Genomic DNA, 19561 nt, shown 5'->3' on the forward strand with positions numbered 1-19561 from the left:
ACATACACACACAGTGACTCACACACACATACGCACAGTGACTCACACACACATACACACACAATGACTCACACACACGCATTGACTCACACACACATACACACACAGTGACTCACACACACATACACACACAGTGACTCACACACACATACACACAGTGACTCACACACACATACACACAATGACTCACACATACGCAGTGACTCACACACATATACACACAGTGACTCACACACACATACACACATACAACACACACAGTGACTCACACACACATACACACACAGTGACTCACACACACATACACAGAGTGACTCACACATACATACACAGTGACTCACACACACATACACACAGTGACTCACACACACATACACACACAATGACTCACACATACGCAGTGACTCACACACATATACACACAGTGACTCACACACACATACACACATACAACACACACAGTGACTCACACACACATACACACACAGTGACTCACACACACATACACAGAGTGACTCACACATACATACACAGTGACTCACACACACAAACTCATAGTGATTCACACACACAGAAACATTCAGATATACACACAAACTCATACACAGTAACATGCACACAAGCATAATTATACACAGACTCTCACACAGACACATACACACTGACACACACACAAACTCATAGCAATTCACATGCACGCAAACTCATACCGAGTGACTCACCCACATATTCACACAAACTCATACACAGTGACTCACACACATACACACAAACCCACACATACATACACACAAATGTATACACATTGACCCACAGACATACACACAAACACATACACTGTGACACACGCACTCACACACACACAAACTCATACACATGACTCACACACACACAAACCCATGCACAGTTACACACACAAACCCATACACAGTAACTACGCACACGCAAACTCATAAATAGTGACTCGCATTTTGTTTTATTTAGGGTACCCAATTTTTTCCCCCATTTAAGGGCCAATCGACCTATCCTGAACATCTTTGGGTTGTGGGGTGAAACGCACGCAGATATGGGGAGGATGTGCAAACTCCACACCGACAGTGACCTGGGGCCTGGATAGAAACCGGATCCTCGGCGCTATAGGCAGCAGTGCTAATTACTGTGCCACCGTGCCGCCCTTCACAGTGTCTCACACACAAAAACTCATACACAATAACACACACACAAACTCATATACAGTAACTCACACACAAACACATACACAAACACAAACTCATACACAGTAGCTCACACAAACACAAACTCACACACAGTAACTGACACAGATAAACTCATACACAGTAACTCGCACACAAACACAATTTAATACAGAGTAACTCACACAAACACAAACTAATACACAGTAACTCACACACACAAACTCATACATAGTAACTCTCACACAAACACAAACTAATACACAGTAACTCACACACAGAGACATTCACATACACCTAAACTCATACACAGTAACTCCCACACACACACAAACTCAAACACAGCGACTCAAATGCATACACAAACTCATACACAGCAACTCACACACACCCACACAAACTCATACACAGTGACTCACACATACACACACAAACACAAACCCATATACAGTGATTCACACACACGCAAACTGATACACAGTGACTCTCTCACACACACATACAAACTCATACACAGTAACTCACACATGCTGAAATATATACACAGTAACTCAGTGTCAAACTCATACACAGTATCTCACACACAAACTCATACACAATAACTCACACAGAAACACAAACTCATATACAGTGACTTTCACACACACAAACACATTCGCAGTGACTTTCACACCCACACAAACCCATACACAGTGACTCTCGCACACACACAAACCCATACACAGTGATTCTCGCACACACACACAAACCCATACACAGTAACTCACACATGCTCAAATATAAACACAGTAACTCACAGTCAAACTCATACAGAGTATCTCACACACACAAACACATGCACAGTAACTCAGACAGAAACACAAACTCATGCACAGTGACTCACACACACAAACACAGTGATTCACACACACATACACACAGTAACTCACACACACACAAACTCATACACTGATTCACACACACAAACACACACACACAGTGACTCACACACACACAAACTCATACACTGATTCACACACACAAACACACACACAGTGACTCACACACATACACACAGTGACTCGCACACACATACACACACATACAGTGACTCACACACACACATACACACACATACAGTGACTCACACACACACGTACACACACACAGTGATTCACACACAAACACATACACAGTAACTCAGACAGAAACACAAACTCATGCACAGTGACTCACACACACAAACACATACAAAGTGACACACACGCAAATTCACACACAGTAATTCACACACATACACACAAACTCATACACAGTAACTCACACACAAACACAAACTCATACACAGTGACTTTCACACACATACACACACAAACTCATACATAGTGACTTTCACACACAAACTCATACATAGCCCTCCTTGTTTCTCCCTTTCCCTCCCTCTCTTTCCCCCTCTCTCCCTCCCTCTCTCTCTCCCTACCTCCCTCAATATCTCCTTCCCTCACTCCCCCTTTCTGCCACTTGCTCCCTCCCACACACTCTATCTCCCCCTCCCTCCCTTCCTCTCTCTTCCCCTCCCTCACTCTACACCTCTCTTCCTCTTTCCCCTCCCTCCCTGTCTCCTCCCTCTCTCTCCCTTTCTCCCCCTCCCTCTCTCCCCCTCTCCCTCCCTTCCTCTGTCCCCCCTCCCTCCCTCTCTCCCTCACTCTCTCCCCCACCCTCCCTCTCTCACCCCCTCCCTGCTTCCCTCCATTCCTCTCTCGCCACCTCCCTCCCACTCTCCCTCACTCTCTCTCCACCAGCCTCCCTCCATTCCTCCCTCTGTGCCACTTCCTCCATCCCTCTCTCCCACTCCCTCTTTCTCCCCGTCCTCCTTGTTTCTCCCTCTTCTTCTCTCTCCCACTCCGTCCCTCTCTCTCTCCCCTCCCCCTTCCCATTATCCCCCTCCCTCCATATCCCCTTCCCTCACTCCCCCTTTCTGCCTCTTGCTCCCTCCAACACTCTCTCTCTCCCCCTCCCTCCTTCCTCTCTCTTCCCCTCTCTCCCTCTACACCTCTCTTCCTCTTTCCCCTCCTTCCCTGCTTCTTCCCCCTCGCTCCCTTTCTCTCCCCCTCACTCTATCCCTCACTCTCTCTCCCCCACCCTCCCTCTCTCACCCCCTCCCTCCCTCTCTCACCCCCTCCCTGCCTCCCTCCATCCCTCTCTCGTCACCTCCATCCCACTCTCCCGCACTATCTCTCCCCCACCCTCCCTCTCTCCCCCTCCCTCCCTCAATATCCCCTTCCCTCCCTCCCTCTATCCTTCCTTCTCTCTCCCCCTCTTTTCCTCTTTCTCCCCCTCCCTCCCTCTCTCTCTCACCACCTCCCTCCCACTTGCGCTCACTCTCTCACGCCCTCCCTACCTCTCCCTTCCTCCCCCCTCCCTCCCCTCTCCCTCTCCACACATTCTGTGTAACTCTTACCAACTGCTGTGTAATATGCCGCAAATCCAGTGTAGCGTTCCTCGTTGGAGAAATCGGATACAAACGTCACCCTCATCCAGTTTCCAGTGGTGTAGTACTCAAGGGGGAATTGGAACTCCATCTCCATTCTGTCCTTGCTGCCACAGATTGGTGGATGAAGATCTTCATCACTAAAAACCTGGGTGGGGTTGGCAGGAAATGAGAGCAGGAAATGATTGGCATCTCTTCAAATGTGAGACCCTCAAAGAGACAGAGAGGGATAGAGGGAAGCAGGGATGGAGGGAGGGAATTTTATGGGAGACAGACTGAGGGATACAGAGGGACATACGGATATGCAGTGGACAAACAGGCCATTCAGCCCACTCACTCCACACCTCATCCTACTATTAATGTCTTTCTATCCCTTCATCCTTCATGTGCATATCCAGTTTTCCCCTGAAATACATCAGCACTCAATAAAAGGTCAGGAGATCCGACAAGGTGATTCAAACGGAGGTTTATTTTTTTGTTTCATTCATCCATGGGACTTGAGCGTCGCTGGCTGTACCAGCATTTATTGCCCATTTATTGCGATACTCAACACGGTTTTGTGAAGGGTAGGTCATGTCTCACAAACCTTATTGAGTTTTTTGAGAAGGTGACCAAACAGGTGGATCAGGGTAAAGCTGTTGATGTGGTGTATATGGATTTCAGTAAGGCGTTTGATAAGGTTCCCCACGGTAGGCTATTGCAGAAAATAAGGAAGTATGGAATTGAAGGTGATTTAGCGGTTTGGATCAGTAATTGGCTAGCTGAAAGAAGACAGAGGGTGGTGGTTGATGGCAAATGTTCATCCTGGAGTTCAGTTACTAGTGGTGTACCGCAAGGATCTGTTTTGGAGCCACTGCTGTTTGTCATTTTTATAAATGACCTGGAAGAGTGTGTAGAAGGATGGGTTAGTAAATTTGCAGATGACACGAAGGTCGGTGGAGTTGTGGATAGTGCTGAAGGAAGTTATAGGATACAGAGGGACATAGATAAGCTGCAGAGCTGGGCTGAGAGGTGGCAGGTGGAGTTTAATGCGGAAAAATGTGAGGTGGTTCACTTTGGAAGGAGTAACAGGAATGCAGAGTACTGGGCTAATGGCAAGATTCTTGGTAGTGTAGATGAACAGAGAGATCTCGGCATCCAGGTACATAAATCCCTGAAAGTTGCCACCCAGGTTAATAGGGCTGTTAGGAAGGCATATGGTGTGCTAGCCTTTATAAGCAAGGGGATTGAGTTTCGGAACCACAAGGTCATGCTGCAGCTGTACATAACTCTGGTGCGGCCGCACCTGGAGTACTGCGTGCAGTTCTGGTCACCACATTATAGGAAGGATGTGGAAGCTTTGGAAAGGGTTCAGAGGAGATTTTCTAGGATGTTGCCTGGTATGGAGGGAAGGTCTTACGAGGAAAGGCTCAGGGAATTGAGGTTGTTTTCATTAGAGAGGAGAAGGCTGAGAGGTGACTTAATAGAGACATATAAGATAGTCAGAGGGTTAGATAGGGTGGACAGTGAGAGTCTTTTTCCTTGGATGGTGATGACCAACACGAGGGGACATAGCTTTAAATTGAGGGGTGATAGATATAGGACAGATGTCAGAGGCAGTTTCTTTACTCAGAGAGTAGTAGGGGTGTGGAACGCCCTGCCTGCAATAGTAGTAGACTCGCCAACTTTAAGGGCATTTAAGTGGTCACTCGATAGACATATGGATGAAAATGGAATAGTGTAGGTCAGATAGGCTTCAGATGGTTTCACAGGTCGGCGCAACATCGAGGGCCGAAGGGCCCGTACTGCGCTGTAGTGTTCTATGTTCTATGTTCTATGTTCTATCTCTAATTGCCCTTGAGGGGGCAGTTAAGAGTCAAGCACATTGCTGTGGGTCTGGAGTCATGTGCAGGCCAAGCCGGGGAAGGACGGCAAATTTCCTTCCCTAAAGGACATTAGCGAACCAGACGGGTTTTTACAGCCATCGACAATGGTCATCGTGAGATTTTAAATCCCGGATATTTTAGTGAGTTTGAATTTCACCACCTACCGTGGTGGGATTCGAATCCAGGTGCCCAGAGCATTATCCAGGGTCTCTGGATTACCAGTCCAGCGACAATATCCCTGTGCCACCAGATGCGACCATCAATTCACTCAAAGACACGAGTAGAAGCAAACCGAGGTTTTAATCAGCTTAGAACAGTGCCTGCCTGTGACTAGTACAATACTGTGGACCGCCTACCGGTCAACTGCTCTTTATACTTCCTTTCAAGGGTAGGAGCCATGGGCGGAGCCCGTACATGCCCCAACATATCCCCCTGTGGGTGAAGCCACACAATGGCCCATAGGTGGAGCCCACAAGGTCAACAACATAACATAGCTGTAACACAATGGCAGAACATGATACTAATACACTGGTGAAATACTGGTACTATACATTCACCACACCACCGCCTCTCCTTAATTACTTATCACCAACAGATCTCAACCGGGACTACAGATCATGCAAGTCCCAATGTGGGCCAGTTTTAAATAGTGGATTCCATGGACCCCAGCTGATAGGGTCATCCCCGTGGGTCCCGTGAGGGTTGTTTACATATTCCCTTTAGCAACGACGTCCTCATCCTCACCACTCTCTCCGGATAAGCAAGTGTCTCCTGAGCTCCTGATTGGATTCCTCACTATTGTCTTAGACTCCTGTTTTGCTTGCCCCCCCTCCCCCTTCACCCTTCCCCCTCACCCTCCCTAAAAGGGGAAACACCCTCTCTGTGTCAACTCGATCAAAACCTTTCAAAATGTTAACTGTGACTCACTTCAGCATTTGTTTTCCTCTGTCTGAGGAGGTAGACCAGTCCAACATGGTATCAACTTCGCAAATAGTTTGTGCAACCTCTCAGGTATCTTTACATCTTATAATAGATCAGTAGATAAACAGAGACAGGTGATAAACATTGATGCGGGATCAATAACTACTGAAACGAAGGAGTAGTCCGAATTGAAGGCTTTAATCAACAAGATGCTTCCCCAGCAGCTCGAGTACAGAAAGAGGCTGGCTCCTGGGGAACACGGGTTCTTATACCCCACCTCACTGGGCGGAGCTACCTTACATTCTGACCAATGAAATGCAAACACTTGGGCCAATGAGTAGCAAGCCTTCTCCACCAATGGCAGCTCACACTCCCAGGTACCGTAGTGCCTCTAGTCATACTACCACAGGAGAGTCAGTTGGATAGATAGATAGATAGAGAGAGAGGGAGAGAGAGAGATAGACAGACAACTAGACAGACAGATAGAGGAGACAGATGATGACAGATAGAGGAGACTTCCAGCTGAGAAACATAAGACACATAGGAAGCTACACCACTGTTTGGAGGAGAGGCTCCAAATCCATGAGGACTGAAGCATTGTTTGCCACAGAAAAGGATTACCTGCACATGATCATAGGCACAATCTGGGGATGGCTCAATGTCGATGTGGGTGAAGGACAGTCTGATGCCGTAGCCAGTGGCAACCTGGATCTCCCAGCTCTGCTGCACATCATTGGGGTAACCCTGGGGGTAATCGCGAGACGTAATCTGGCCTTGCAGCCCACTCAACGAGATGATGCAGGAGGCCGAAGGCAGCAAGAGGAGAGAGAAAGTCAGCCTAAAGCAACGAGAGAGACACATAGACACAAATTGAATACACCAAGGCAAACAGGACAGCGGACACAGATATTCCTCGTTGTTCCAGATTAGTTATTCTTCCACTTCCTGCCCAATTTATACCATTATACATCGGCAATGTCAGAGGGTCAGTACTGAGGGAGTGCTGCATTGTCAGAGGGTCAGTACTGAGTCAGTGCTGCACACTCAGAGGGTGAGTACTGAGGATGTGCCACAAAGTCAGAGGGTCAGTACTGAGTGAGTGCTCCACTGTCAGAGGGTCAGTACTGAGAGAGTGCTGCACTGTCAGAGGGTCATTAATGAGGGGCTACTGCATTATAAGAGGTTCAGTACTGACGGAGGGCCGCACTGTCAGAGGGTCCGCACTGAGGGAGTGCTGCACTGTCAGAGGATCAGTACTGAGGGAGTGTCGCACTGTCAGTACTGAGAGAGCGCTGCACTGTCAGAGGGTTACTACTGATGGAGTGCTGCACTGACAGAGGGTCAGTACTGAGGGTGTGCTGCACTATCACAGGGTCAGTACTGAGGGAGCCGCTGCACTGTCAGAGGGTCAGTACTGAGGGAGGGCCGCACTGTCACAGGTCATTAATGAGGGACTACTGCATTATAAGAGGTTCAGTACTGAGGGAGGGCCGCACGGTCAGAGGGTCCGCACTGAGGGAGTGCTGCACTGTCAGTGGATCAGTACTGAGGGAGTGTCGCACTGTCAGAAGATCAGTACTGAGAGAGCGCTGCACTGTCAGAGGGTTACTACTGATGGAGTGCTGCACTGACAGAGGGTCAGTACTGAGGGAGTGCTGCACTGACAGAGGGTCAGTACTGAGGGAGTGCCACACAGTCAGAGGCTCAGTACTGGGGGAGTGCTGCACTGACAGAGGGTCAGTACTGAGGGAGCACTGCACTGTCAGAGGGTCAGTACTGAGGAAGTGCCGCACTGTCAGAGGGTCAGTACTGAGGGAGTGCTGCACTGTCAGAGGGTCAATACTGAGGGAGTGCCGCACTGTCCGAGAGTCAGTGCTGAGGGAGTGCCCCACTGTCAGATGGTCAGTACTGAGGGAGCGTTGCACTGTCGGAGTGTCAGTACTCAGGTAGTGCCGCACTGTCAGATGGTCAGTACTTAGGGAGCAGCACACTGTCAGAGGGTCAGTACTGAGGGAGTGCTGCACTGTCAGAGGGTCAGTACTGAGGGAGTGCCGCACTGTCAGAGGGTCAGTACTGAGGGAGTGCTGCACTGTCAGAGGGTCAGTACTGAGGGAGTGCTGCACTGTCAGAGGGTCAGTACTGAGGGAGTGCTGCACTGTCAGAGGGTCAGTACTGAGGGAGTGCTGCACTGTCAGAGGGTCAGTACTGAGGGAGTGCTGCACTGGCATATTTTCAGTACTGAGGGAGTGCTCCACTGTCAGAGGGTTAGTACTGATGGAGTGCTGCACTGTCAGAGGGTCAATACTGAGGGAGTGCTGCACTGTCAGAGGGTCAGTATTGAGGGAGTGCTGCACTGGCAGATGGTCAGCACTGAGGGAGTGCTGCACTGTCAGAGGGTCAGTACTGAGGGAGTGCTGCACTGTCAGAGGGTCAGTACTGGGGGAGTGCTGCACTGACAGAGGGTCAGTACTGAGGGAGCACTGCACTGTCAGAGGGTCAGTACTGAGGAAGTGCCGCACTGTCAGAGGGTCAGTACTGAGGGAGTGCTGCACTGTCAGAGGGTCAGTACTGAGTGAGTGCCGCACTGTCAGAGGGTCAGTACTGAGGGAGTGCTGCACTGTCAGAGGGCCAGTAATGAGGGAATGCTGCACTGTCAGAGGGTCAGTACTGAGGGAGTGCCGCACAGTCAGAGGGTCAGTACTGAGTGAGTGCCACACTGTCAGAGGGTCAGTACTGAGGGAGTGCCGCACTGTCAGTGGGTCAGTACTGAGGAAGTGTCAGTACTGAGGGAGTGCCGCACTGTCAGAGGGTCAGTACTGAGGAAGTGCCGCACTGTCAGAGGGTCAGTACTGAGGGAGTGCTGCACTGTCAGAGGGTCAATACTGAGGGAGTGCCGCACTGTCCGAGAGTCAGTGCTGAGGGAGTGCCCCACTGTCAGATGGTCAGTACTGAGGGAGCGTTGCACTGTCGGAGTGTCAGTACTCAGGTAGTGCCGCACTGTCAGATGGTCAGTACTTAGGGAGCAGCACACTGTCAGAGGGTCAGTACTGAGGGAGTGCTGCACTGTCAGAGGGTCAGTACTGAGGGAGTGCCGCACTGTCAGAGGGTCAGTACTGAGGGAGTGCTGCACTGTCAGAGGGTCAGTACTGAGGGAGTGCTGCACTGTCAGAGGGTCAGTACTGAGGGAGTGCTGCACTGTCAGAGGGTCAGTACTGAGGGAGTGCTGCACTGTCAGAGGGTCAGTACTGAGGGAGTGCTGCACTGGCATATTTTCAGTACTGAGGGAGTGCTCCACTGTCAGAGGGTTAGTACTGATGGAGTGCTGCACTGTCAGAGGGTCAATACTGAGGGAGTGCTGCACTGTCAGAGGGTCAGTATTGAGGGAGTGCTGCACTGGCAGATGGTCAGCACTGAGGGAGTGCTGCACTGTCAGAGGGTCAGTACTGAGGGAGTGCTGCACTGTCAGAGGGTCAGTACTGGGGGAGTGCTGCACTGACAGAGGGTCAGTACTGAGGGAGCACTGCACTGTCAGAGGGTCAGTACTGAGGAAGTGCCGCACTGTCAGAGGGTCAGTACTGAGGGAGTGCTGCACTGTCAGAGGGTCAGTACTGAGTGAGTGCCGCACTGTCAGAGGGTCAGTACTGAGGGAGTGCTGCACTGTCAGAGGGCCAGTAATGAGGGAATGCTGCACTGTCAGAGGGTCAGTACTGAGGGAGTGCCGCACAGTCAGAGGGTCAGTACTGAGTGAGTGCCACACTGTCAGAGGGTCAGTACTGAGGGAGTGCCGCACTGTCAGTGGGTCAGTACTGAGGAAGTGTCAGTACTGAGGGAGTGCCGCACTGTCAGAGGGTCAGTACTGAGGGAGTGCCGCACTGTCAGTGGGTCAGTACTGAGGGAGTGTCAGTACTGAGGGAGTGCCGCACTGTCAGAGGGTCAGTATTCTCACCACCCTCTGAGTAAAAATTCCTTTTCTCAAATGCCCTCGGAATCTCCAGTCTCTCACCCTGAAACGTTGCCTCCTGTGATTGAGCCCTCAACCAAGTGGAATAGCTGCTTCCTGTTTCCTGTATCCAAATCCCTCATAATCTTCTACACCTCGATCACCGTCAACCTTCTCTGCTCAAAAGAAAACAATTCCAGCCTACCCAGTCTGTCCTTATCGCTCAGATGCTTCATCCCAGGCGGAATCCTGTTGAATCTCCTCTGCACACTCTCCAGTGTAACCACCTCCTTCCTATAATAAGGTGACCAGGACTGCACAGTGGCCGAATCAATGTTCTGTACAGCTCCAACATAACCTCCTTGCTCTTGTAATCTTTGTCACGACTGATAAAGGCAAGTGTCAAATCTGCCTTCTTAACTACCCTGTTCATCTGCTCTGCCGCCTTCAGGGATTTGTGAACAAGTGCCCCAAGATCCATCTGTTCTTCTGAGCTTCCTAGTGTCCTGCCATTCATTACATACTCCCCTATCCTGTTTATTCTTCAAAAGTGCGTCACCTCGCACTTATCAGGGCTGAATATCATCTGCCACTGCTCTGCCCAGCTGATCAGCCCATCTGCAAACAATGGTTTGTTTGAACAACTTCAAACGACTGCGCAACCTCAAACAAACCATTGTTTGCAGCAAACTATCCAGCCTTCAGAACAGCGACCACAACACCACACAACCCTGCCATGGCAATCTCTGCAAGACGTGCCAGATATCGACATGGATACCACCATTACACGTGAGAACACCACCCACCAGGTACGCGGCACATACTCGTGTGACTCGGCCAACGTTGTCTACCTCATACGCTGCAGGAAAGGATGTCCCGAAGCGTGGTATATTGGCGAGACCATGCAGACGCTGCGACAATGAATGAAGGGGCATCGCGCGACAATCACCAGGCAGGAATGTTCCCTTCCAGTCGGGGAATGCTTCAGCAGTCAAGGGCATTCAGCCTCTGATCTCCGGGTAAGCGTTCTCCAAGGCGGCCCTCAGGACGCACGACAATGCAGAATTGCCGAGCAAAAACCTATAGCCAAGTTCCGCAAAAGTGAGTGCGGCCTCAACTGGGATCTTGGATTCATGTTGCATTACATTCACCCCCCACCATCTGGCCTGGGCTTGCGAAATCCTACCAACTGTCCCGGCTTGAGACAATTCACACCTCTTTAACCTGGGGTTACCCCTATCTCTGGATCTGGAAAGGCTTGATTACCTGCAAATGCTCGCATTCTGAGCATTGTCTGGCATCTTTGAATTGGTGTATAGATATGTTTCTGGAACATACCTCTCCATTCACCTGAGGAAGGAGCAGTGCTCCGAAAGCTTGTGTTTGAAACCAACCTGTTGGACTTTAACCTGACTTTAAGACTTCCTACTGTGCTTTGTACACAGATTGCTCCCTTGGTCTCTAATGGGCCCTAGTAAACCTCGTTTCCATGGTTAACCTCTTCTCCTTAATTAGAATATTTGAGAGATCACCCTAATCTTATTCACAAGTCCGTTCTCGTGCCCCCCTTTTTGCTCTTCTAATTGCTTTCTTAAGTTTCCTCGTGCATTTACCATATTCTTCTCGGGTTACAGTTGGACTTGCTAAAAGCCTTTCTCATCCTCCTTATCGAGACCTGGATTGTCCTGAACATCCAGGGTTCCCTGAAGTTATTGTTCCTACATTTCCACCTCCTGGGAACATGTTGAACCTGTACTCTCCCCATTTCACGTTGGAGTGTCCCCCACTGCTCCGCTGTAGATTTTCCCACAAGAAGCTGTCCCCAGTCAGATTTGGCCAGATCTGGCCTTATTTCAGTCAAATCTGCCTTGCACTAACCCAAAACCATTTTGCGCAGGTTATCTTTTTCCTTGTCCATCACAAACTTGAACCAAACTGCGTTGTGATCGCTATCACTAAAATGCTCCCCCGCTGTCACATTGAACACTTGTCAGCTTCGTTCTGCAGAACCAGATCCAGCACTGCTCCATCTCTTGTTGGGCATTCTACGTATTGATGCAATAAACTTCCCTGAATATATTTCAAGAAATGCGCCCCTTCTAACCCCTTTACACTATGACTATCCAAATTTATGTTGGGGAAGTTGAAATCCCCGACTCTAATTACTGGATTATTATTCTTACACACATCAGTGAATTGTCTACAAAGTTGCTCCCCTATATGCCACTGACTCTTTTGGGGTCCATAATACACTCCCAGCAATATGGCTGCCCCCTTTGTATTCCTAAATTCTACCCATGAAACCTCATTTGAAGACCTTTCCAAGATATCATCTCTCCTCATTGCAGTAATTGATTCCTTAATTAATAGTGCAACACCACCTCCCTTTTCAAACCCTCCTCTATCTCGCCTAAAGATCCTACACCTCGTAATGTTAAGTTGCCAATCCTGCCCATCCCTTCTCTGTGATGGGAACAATGTCACAATTATATGTGTCAATCCACGCCCTTAACTCATCAGTCTTACCTATTACACTCCCAGCATTAAAGTAAAGACCATCCAGCCTTGTCTTACTCTCTTGACATTCAACATAGCTGAACACACTCTGTCTTGCTTCCTTTATTATAGCATGAGGTGACTCTATTTTACTAATGCTCTGTGTTCCCTCCCCCTACCAAACTAATTGAAACTCCTCCCAACTGCAGTAGCAAACCTACCTGCAAGGATGTTGGTTCCAATGTGGTTAGGATACAGACCCTCCCGCTTGTAGAGGTCCCACCTTCCCCAGAAATGGTCCAAGTGACCCAAGGATCTAAACCCCTCCCTCCTGCGCCAACTCTTGAGCCATGCATTCAAAGAACAAAGAAAACTACAGCACAGGAACAGGCCCTTCGGCCCTCCGAGCCTGTGCTGACCATCCAACCGTCTAACCGTCTAACCTGAAACCTTCAACACTTCCGGGGTCCGTATCCCTCTATTCCCAGCCTATTCAGGTATTTGTCAAGACCCCCCCCCCCCCCCCCCTTAAACGTCACTATCACCCCTGCTTCCACCAACTCCTCCGGCAGAGAGTTCCAGGCACCCACTGCCCTCTGCGTAAAAAACTTCCCTCGCACATCTCCTCTAAACTTTGCCCCTCGCACCTTAAACCTATTACCCAGGTTCCCCTTCAACCTCTGTCGTTCCAGTGAGAACAAACCGAGTTTATCCAACCTCTCCTCGTAGTTAATACCCTCCATACCAGGCAACATCCTGATATTCACCCATCGTATTTTTATATTTCTACACTCGCTAGCATGTGGCACAGGGAGTAATCCAGAGATTATAATCTCAGAGGTCCTGATTTCTAATCTACTGCCTCGTCCCCTGAAATCTTAATGCAAGGCCTCAACCAATATCGTTGGTGCACCATGACCTCTGACCATCGACCATCAGCCTTTAGGATGACCTGCATGGGTCAAATTGGAGGAGTTACTGACCATCGGACTTGGGACCTTTTGAAGGAAATATTAAACCGGAGCCTGCCTGCTCCTCAACCAGACACTAAAGGTCCCCTTCGGCCCTCCAAGCCTGTAGGGGTCATGATACCACCCTTGATCAAAACCCTCAGCACTTCCTTGTGCCGTATCCCTCTATACCCATCCTATCCATGTGTTTGTCAAGATGCCTTTTGCATGCTGTTAATATATCTGCTTCCATACCTCCCCTGGCAACACGTTCCAGATACTCACCACCCTCTGCGTAAAAAACCTGCCTCGCACACCTCCTCTAAACTTTGCCCCACGGACCTCAAACCTATGAGGTGTGCCAGAATTCCAAACCTTTTGATCCTTTCAGCTTTAGACTCTCTCCCTTACTTCCCTTCTGTTTCTTTTTCTATATTTCTCACTCACCACATTTCCACTGGCTTTTCACAACCCTCAGAAGAACGGGAGTCTTGCCGTGTCGCTTCCTACCAGTCAAACATGAACTGGTTTGATTTCATGGGTTCAACACTCTGACTCTTGGTCCCTTGGATCTAAGGTTGTTTGGCACCAGCCCCAGAAATACACACATCGGGGCCCCCGCCAGTCATTGAGCCAAAGCACACTCGTCCAGCCCAGCTCTGAAAGACTGTGCAGATCCCATGTATTCTCATTGAAACTTTGTCCGTCCGACCACGTTTGTGGCAGGGGTAATTTAATCACAGCTTTGTACAGGGGTCCCTTATTTCTTGTAAATTAATTCATCATCGGGCTGCTTTTCGGCAGAAGTGCGATTAAAGATTAACCGAGTGATCCACAATCGCTTGAGGACAGTAAATAGAGATTTTTTATTCAGTAAACACTTGGCATTCCAAACCCCAGCCTGATCATTTCCAAGAATAAGATGTGACCAAAGTACCAATTGGGACTGGTCACTTGTTCAAAAAAAAACAAAAACAAAACATGATTGAGAGTGGCAGATAGTCTGAGATGGATAGACTGAGAGTGACGAACAGACAGATAGAGAGAGAGATATTGATCATACTCGTGCAACAGTCAATCGTGAATAAAGTTCAACCCCATGACTTCTGGTCTGAAAAAACTGAATTTTTCATTAACTTTGTGCAAAAGGCGATCCTCGTTTCTTGAGGGATCAAAGGCTTTGTAATTATTAATTACTTTCAGCTAATTAGTGCAGTTTATTAATTTGATGTTACACACTGGAACTGTTAGACTTTCCCTCTGAAAATTCGAGCAGCAATTGCAGTTAATCAGCGAGGCAGCTGGAAACCTCGGAACCTTCAAGGGAGAATAACAATGCACAGCTCAATTTAAATGGAAAGTTGTAGAACTTGCCAAGAAGGCAAATAACTTGCAGCAGCAAGAGAGTTTAAGAACAGAAGAACATAAGAGCTAGGAGAAGGAGTAGGTCATCTGGCCCCTCGAGCCTGTCCCCCCCCCCCCCCCCCCCCATTCAATGAGATCATGGCTGATCTTTTGTGGACTCAGCTCCACTTTCCGGCCTGAACACCATAACCCTTAATCACTTTATTCTTCAAAAAACTATCTATTTTTATCTTAAAAACATTTAATGAAGGAGCCTCAACTGCTTCACTGAGCAAGGAATTCCATCGATTCACAACCCTTTGGGTGAAGAAGTTCCTCCTAAACTCAGTCCTAAATCTACTTCCCCTTATTTTGAGGCTATGTCCCCTAGTTCTGCTTTCACCCGCCAGGGGAAACAACCTGCCCGCACCTATCCTATCTATTCCCTTCATAATTTTAAATGTTTCTATAAGATCCCTCCGCATCCTTCTAAATTCCAACGAGTACAGTCCCAGTCTACTCAACCTCTCCTCATAATCCAACCCCTTCAGCTCTGGGATTAACCTAGTGAATCTCCTCTGCACACCTTCCAGCGCCAGTACGTCCTTTCTCAGGTAAGGAGACCAAAACTGAACACAATACTCCAGATGTGGCCTCACTAACAGTTTATATAATTGCAGCATAACCTCCCTATTCTTAACCTCCATGCCTCTAACAATGAAGGACAAAATTCCATTTGCCTTCTTAACCACCTGTTGCACCTGGAAACCAACATTTTGTGGCTCATGCACTAGCACACCCAGGTCTCTCTGCACAGCAGCATGTTTTAATATTTTATCATTTAAATAATAATCCCGTTTGCTGTTATTCCTACCAAAATGGATAACCTCACATTTGTCTTAGTGGCTGGTTTAGCACAGTGGGCTAAATATATGGCTTGCAAGACAGAACAATGCCAGCAGCGCGGGTTCAATTCCCATACCGGCCTCCCTGAACGGGCGACTAGGGGCTTTTCACAGTAACTTCATTGAAGCCTACTTGTGACAATAAGCGATTATTTTGGATAGTCAAAGGCTTTTCCCCAGGGTAGAGGGGTTAATTACTAGGGGGCATAGGTTTAAGGTGCGAGGGGCAAGGTTTAGAGTTTATGAGCAGCACGGTAGCATTGTGGATAGCACAATCGCTTCACAGCTCCAGGGTCCCAGGTTCGATTCCAGCTTGGGTCACTGTCTGTGCGGAGTCTGCACATCCTCCCCGTGTGTGCGTGGGTTTCCTCCGGGTGCTCCGGTTTCCTCCCACAGTCCAAAGATGTGCAGGTTAGGTGGATTGGCCATGATAAATTGCCCTTAGTTTCCAAAATTGCCCTTAGTGTTAGGTGGGGTTATTGGGTTATGGGGATAGGGTGGAGTTGCTGACCTTGGGTAGGGTGCTCTTTCCAAGAGCCGGTGCAGACTCGATGGGCTAAATGGCCTCCTTCTGCACTGTAAATTCTATGAAATCTATGAAATCTATGTACGAGGCAAGTTTTTTTACACAGAGGGTAGTGGGTGCTGGAGGAGGTGGTGGAAGCGGTACGATAGTGACGTTTAAGGGACTTTTGACAAATACATGAATAGGATGGGAATAGAGGCATATGGATCCAGGAAGTGTAGAAGATTGCCGTTTAGTCGGGCAGCACGGTTGGCACGGGCTTGGAGGGCCGAAGGGCCTGTTCCTGTGCTGTACTTTTCTTTGTTCTTTGTTTGTCAACATTGTATTCCATCTGCCAGACCCTAACCCATTCACCTAACCTATCCAAATCCCTCTGCAGACTTCCAGTATCCTCTGCACTTTTTGCTTTACCACTCATCTTTGTGACGTCTGCAAGCTTGGACACATTGCCCTTGGTCCCCAACTCCAAATTATCTCTGTAAATTGTGAACAATTGTGAGCCCAACACTGATCCCTGAGGGACACCACTAGCTACTGATTGCCAACCAGAGAAACACCCATTTATCCCAACTCTTTGCTTTCTATTAATTAACCAATCCTCTATCCATGCTACTACTTTACCCTTAATGCCATGCATCTTTATCTTATGCAGCAATCATTTGTGTGGCACCTTGTCAAAGGCTGTCTCAAAATCCAGATATACAACATCCATTGGCTCCCTGTTATCTACCACACTGGTAACGTCCTCAAAAAATTCCACTAAATTAGTTAGGCACGACCTGCCCTTTATGAACCCATGCTTCGTCTGCCCAATGGGATAGTTTCTATCCAGATGCCTCGCTGTTTCTTCCTTGATGATAGATTCCAACATCTTCCCTACTACCGAAGTTAAGCTAACTGGCCTAGAATTACCCGCTTTCTGCCTACGTCCTTTCTTAAACAGTGGCGTCACGTTTGCTAATTTCCAATCCCCAGGACCACCCCAGAGTCTAGTGAATTTTGGTAAATTATCACTAGTGCATTTGCAATTTCCCTAGCCATCTCTTTTAGCACTCTGGGATGCATTCCATTCGGGCCAGGAGACTTGTCTACCTTTAGCCCCATTAGCTTACCCATCACTACCTCCTTAGTGATAACAATCATCTCAAGGTCCTCACCTCTCATAGCCTCATTTCTATCAATCACTGGCATGTTATTTGTGTCTTCCACTGTGAAGACCGAACCAAAAAACCTGTTCAGTTCCTCAGCCATTTCCTCATCTCCCATTATTAAATCTCCCTTCTCATCCTCTAAAGGACCAACATTTACCTTAGCCACTCTTTTTTGTTTTAAATATTTGTAGAAACTTTTATTATTTGTTTTTATATTCTGAGCAAGTTTACTCTCATAATCTATATTACTCTTCTCTATAGCTTTTTTAGTCGCTTTCTGTTGCCCCCTAAAGATTTCCAAGTCCTCTAGTCTCCCATTAATCTTTGCCACTTTGTATGCTCTTTCCTTCAATTTGATACTCTCCCTTAGATATCCACGGTCGATTTTCTCTCTTTCTACCATCCTTCCTTTTTGTTGGTATAAACCTTTGCTGAGCACTGTGAAAAATCGCTTGGAAGGTTCTCCACTGTTCCTCAACTGTTTCACCATAAAGTCTTTGCTCCCAGTCTACCTTAGCTAGCTCTTCGCTCATCCCATTGTAAGCTCCTTTGTTTAAGCACAAAACACTATGTTTGATTTTTCATTCTCACCCTTCATCTGTATTTTAAATTCCACACTTTAAAGCTTCTGAAAAAATAATGAGAGACTGGAGAAAGATATTCAATAAAATATTTGATAAATACCGTGGCCGCCACGGTGGCACAGTAGTAGCACTGCTGCCTCACATCGCCAGGGACTTGGGTGACTGTGTGTGTGGAGTTTGCACGTTCTCCCCGTGTCCGTGTGGGTTCCACCGGGTGCTCCAGTTTCCTCCCACGGGAGCACCCTGTGTGCAGGTTAGGTGGATTGGGCATGATAAATTGACCCTTAGTGTCCCAAGGATAAGTGTGATTACGGGGATTAGACAGGGTTCGGGGCCTAGGTATTGCATTGGTGCAGACTTGATGGGCTGAATGGTCTTCTGCACTGGATTCTATGATTCTATGAACTAGAAAAGATAACAAGAACTAAGTGCACCAGGAGATGAAGAACTATGTGGCCTTACCTGGAGATAAAAGTGGCAGAATTGGTCAAAGGACATTGCCAAATAGTCATTTCATCACACAGAACAGTCCACCTCAACGCTTTCAGTGAAGAAAGGTGGTATCCGGAATTCAATGCTGGTGCTGGGTGATGAGCAAGATTCATGAAGAGCTGTGATTTAGCACACCGTCAGAAAACAGAACTTTCACATTCTCTTCCACCTGAAATCGACAGGAAAGAACAAAAGAACAAAGGACAAAGAAAAGTACAGCACATCAACAGGCTCTTCGGCCCTCCAAGCCTGTACCGATCATGCTGCCCGACTAAACTAAAACCTTCTCCACTTCCAGGGTCAGTATCCCTCTATTCCCATCCTATTCCTGCATTTGTCAAGACGCCCCTTAAACGTCACTATCGTACCTGCTTCCAGCAGCGAGTTCCAGGCACCCACTACCCTCTGTGTAAAAAACTTCCCTCGCACATCTCCTCTAAACTTTGCCCCTCGCACCTTAAACCTATGCCCCCTAGTAATTGACTCTTCCACCCTGGGAGAAAGCATCTGACTATCCACTCTGTCTATGCCCCTCATAATTTTGTAGACTTCTATCAGGTTGCCCCTCAATCTCCGTCGTTCCAGTGAGAAAAAATCGAGTTTATCTCCTGAAAGCTAACACCCTCCATACCGGGCAACATCCTGGTAAATCTCTTCTGTACCCTCTCCAAAGCCTCCACATCCTTCTGGTAGTGTGGCGATCAGAATTGAACACTATATTCCA

The 19561-nt window shown here is 48.1% G+C and overlaps 1 protein-coding gene across 2 annotated transcripts in view; it reads right to left on the bottom strand.

Moving 5' to 3' along the window:
- The window catches only part of LOC119957845 (complement C1s subcomponent-like), a 52559-nt gene extending 33687 nt beyond the window's left edge, over nt 1-18872 (bottom strand). The window contains exons 1-3 of one of the 2 annotated variants that reach the window (XM_038785995.1): nt 18808-18872; nt 7071-7287; nt 3634-3811 (exon numbers count right to left, since the gene is read on the bottom strand). In XM_038785995.1, the coding sequence (XP_038641923.1) occupies nt 3634-3811; nt 7071-7287; nt 18808-18857 (445 nt within the window). In that variant the 5' untranslated portion in view covers nt 18858-18872. Of the gene's footprint in view, nt 1-3633; nt 3812-7070; nt 7288-14282; nt 14440-18807 lie in introns of those variants that run through there. The other variant, XM_038785996.1, reaches the window with a different exon arrangement.
- Nucleotides 18873-19561: the final 689 nt, after the last annotated feature.

Source organism: Scyliorhinus canicula, chromosome 27 (genome assembly GCF_902713615.1).
Source record: "Scyliorhinus canicula chromosome 27, sScyCan1.1, whole genome shotgun sequence".
In the NCBI taxonomy this organism is placed as follows: domain Eukaryota; kingdom Metazoa; phylum Chordata; class Chondrichthyes; order Carcharhiniformes; family Scyliorhinidae; genus Scyliorhinus; species Scyliorhinus canicula.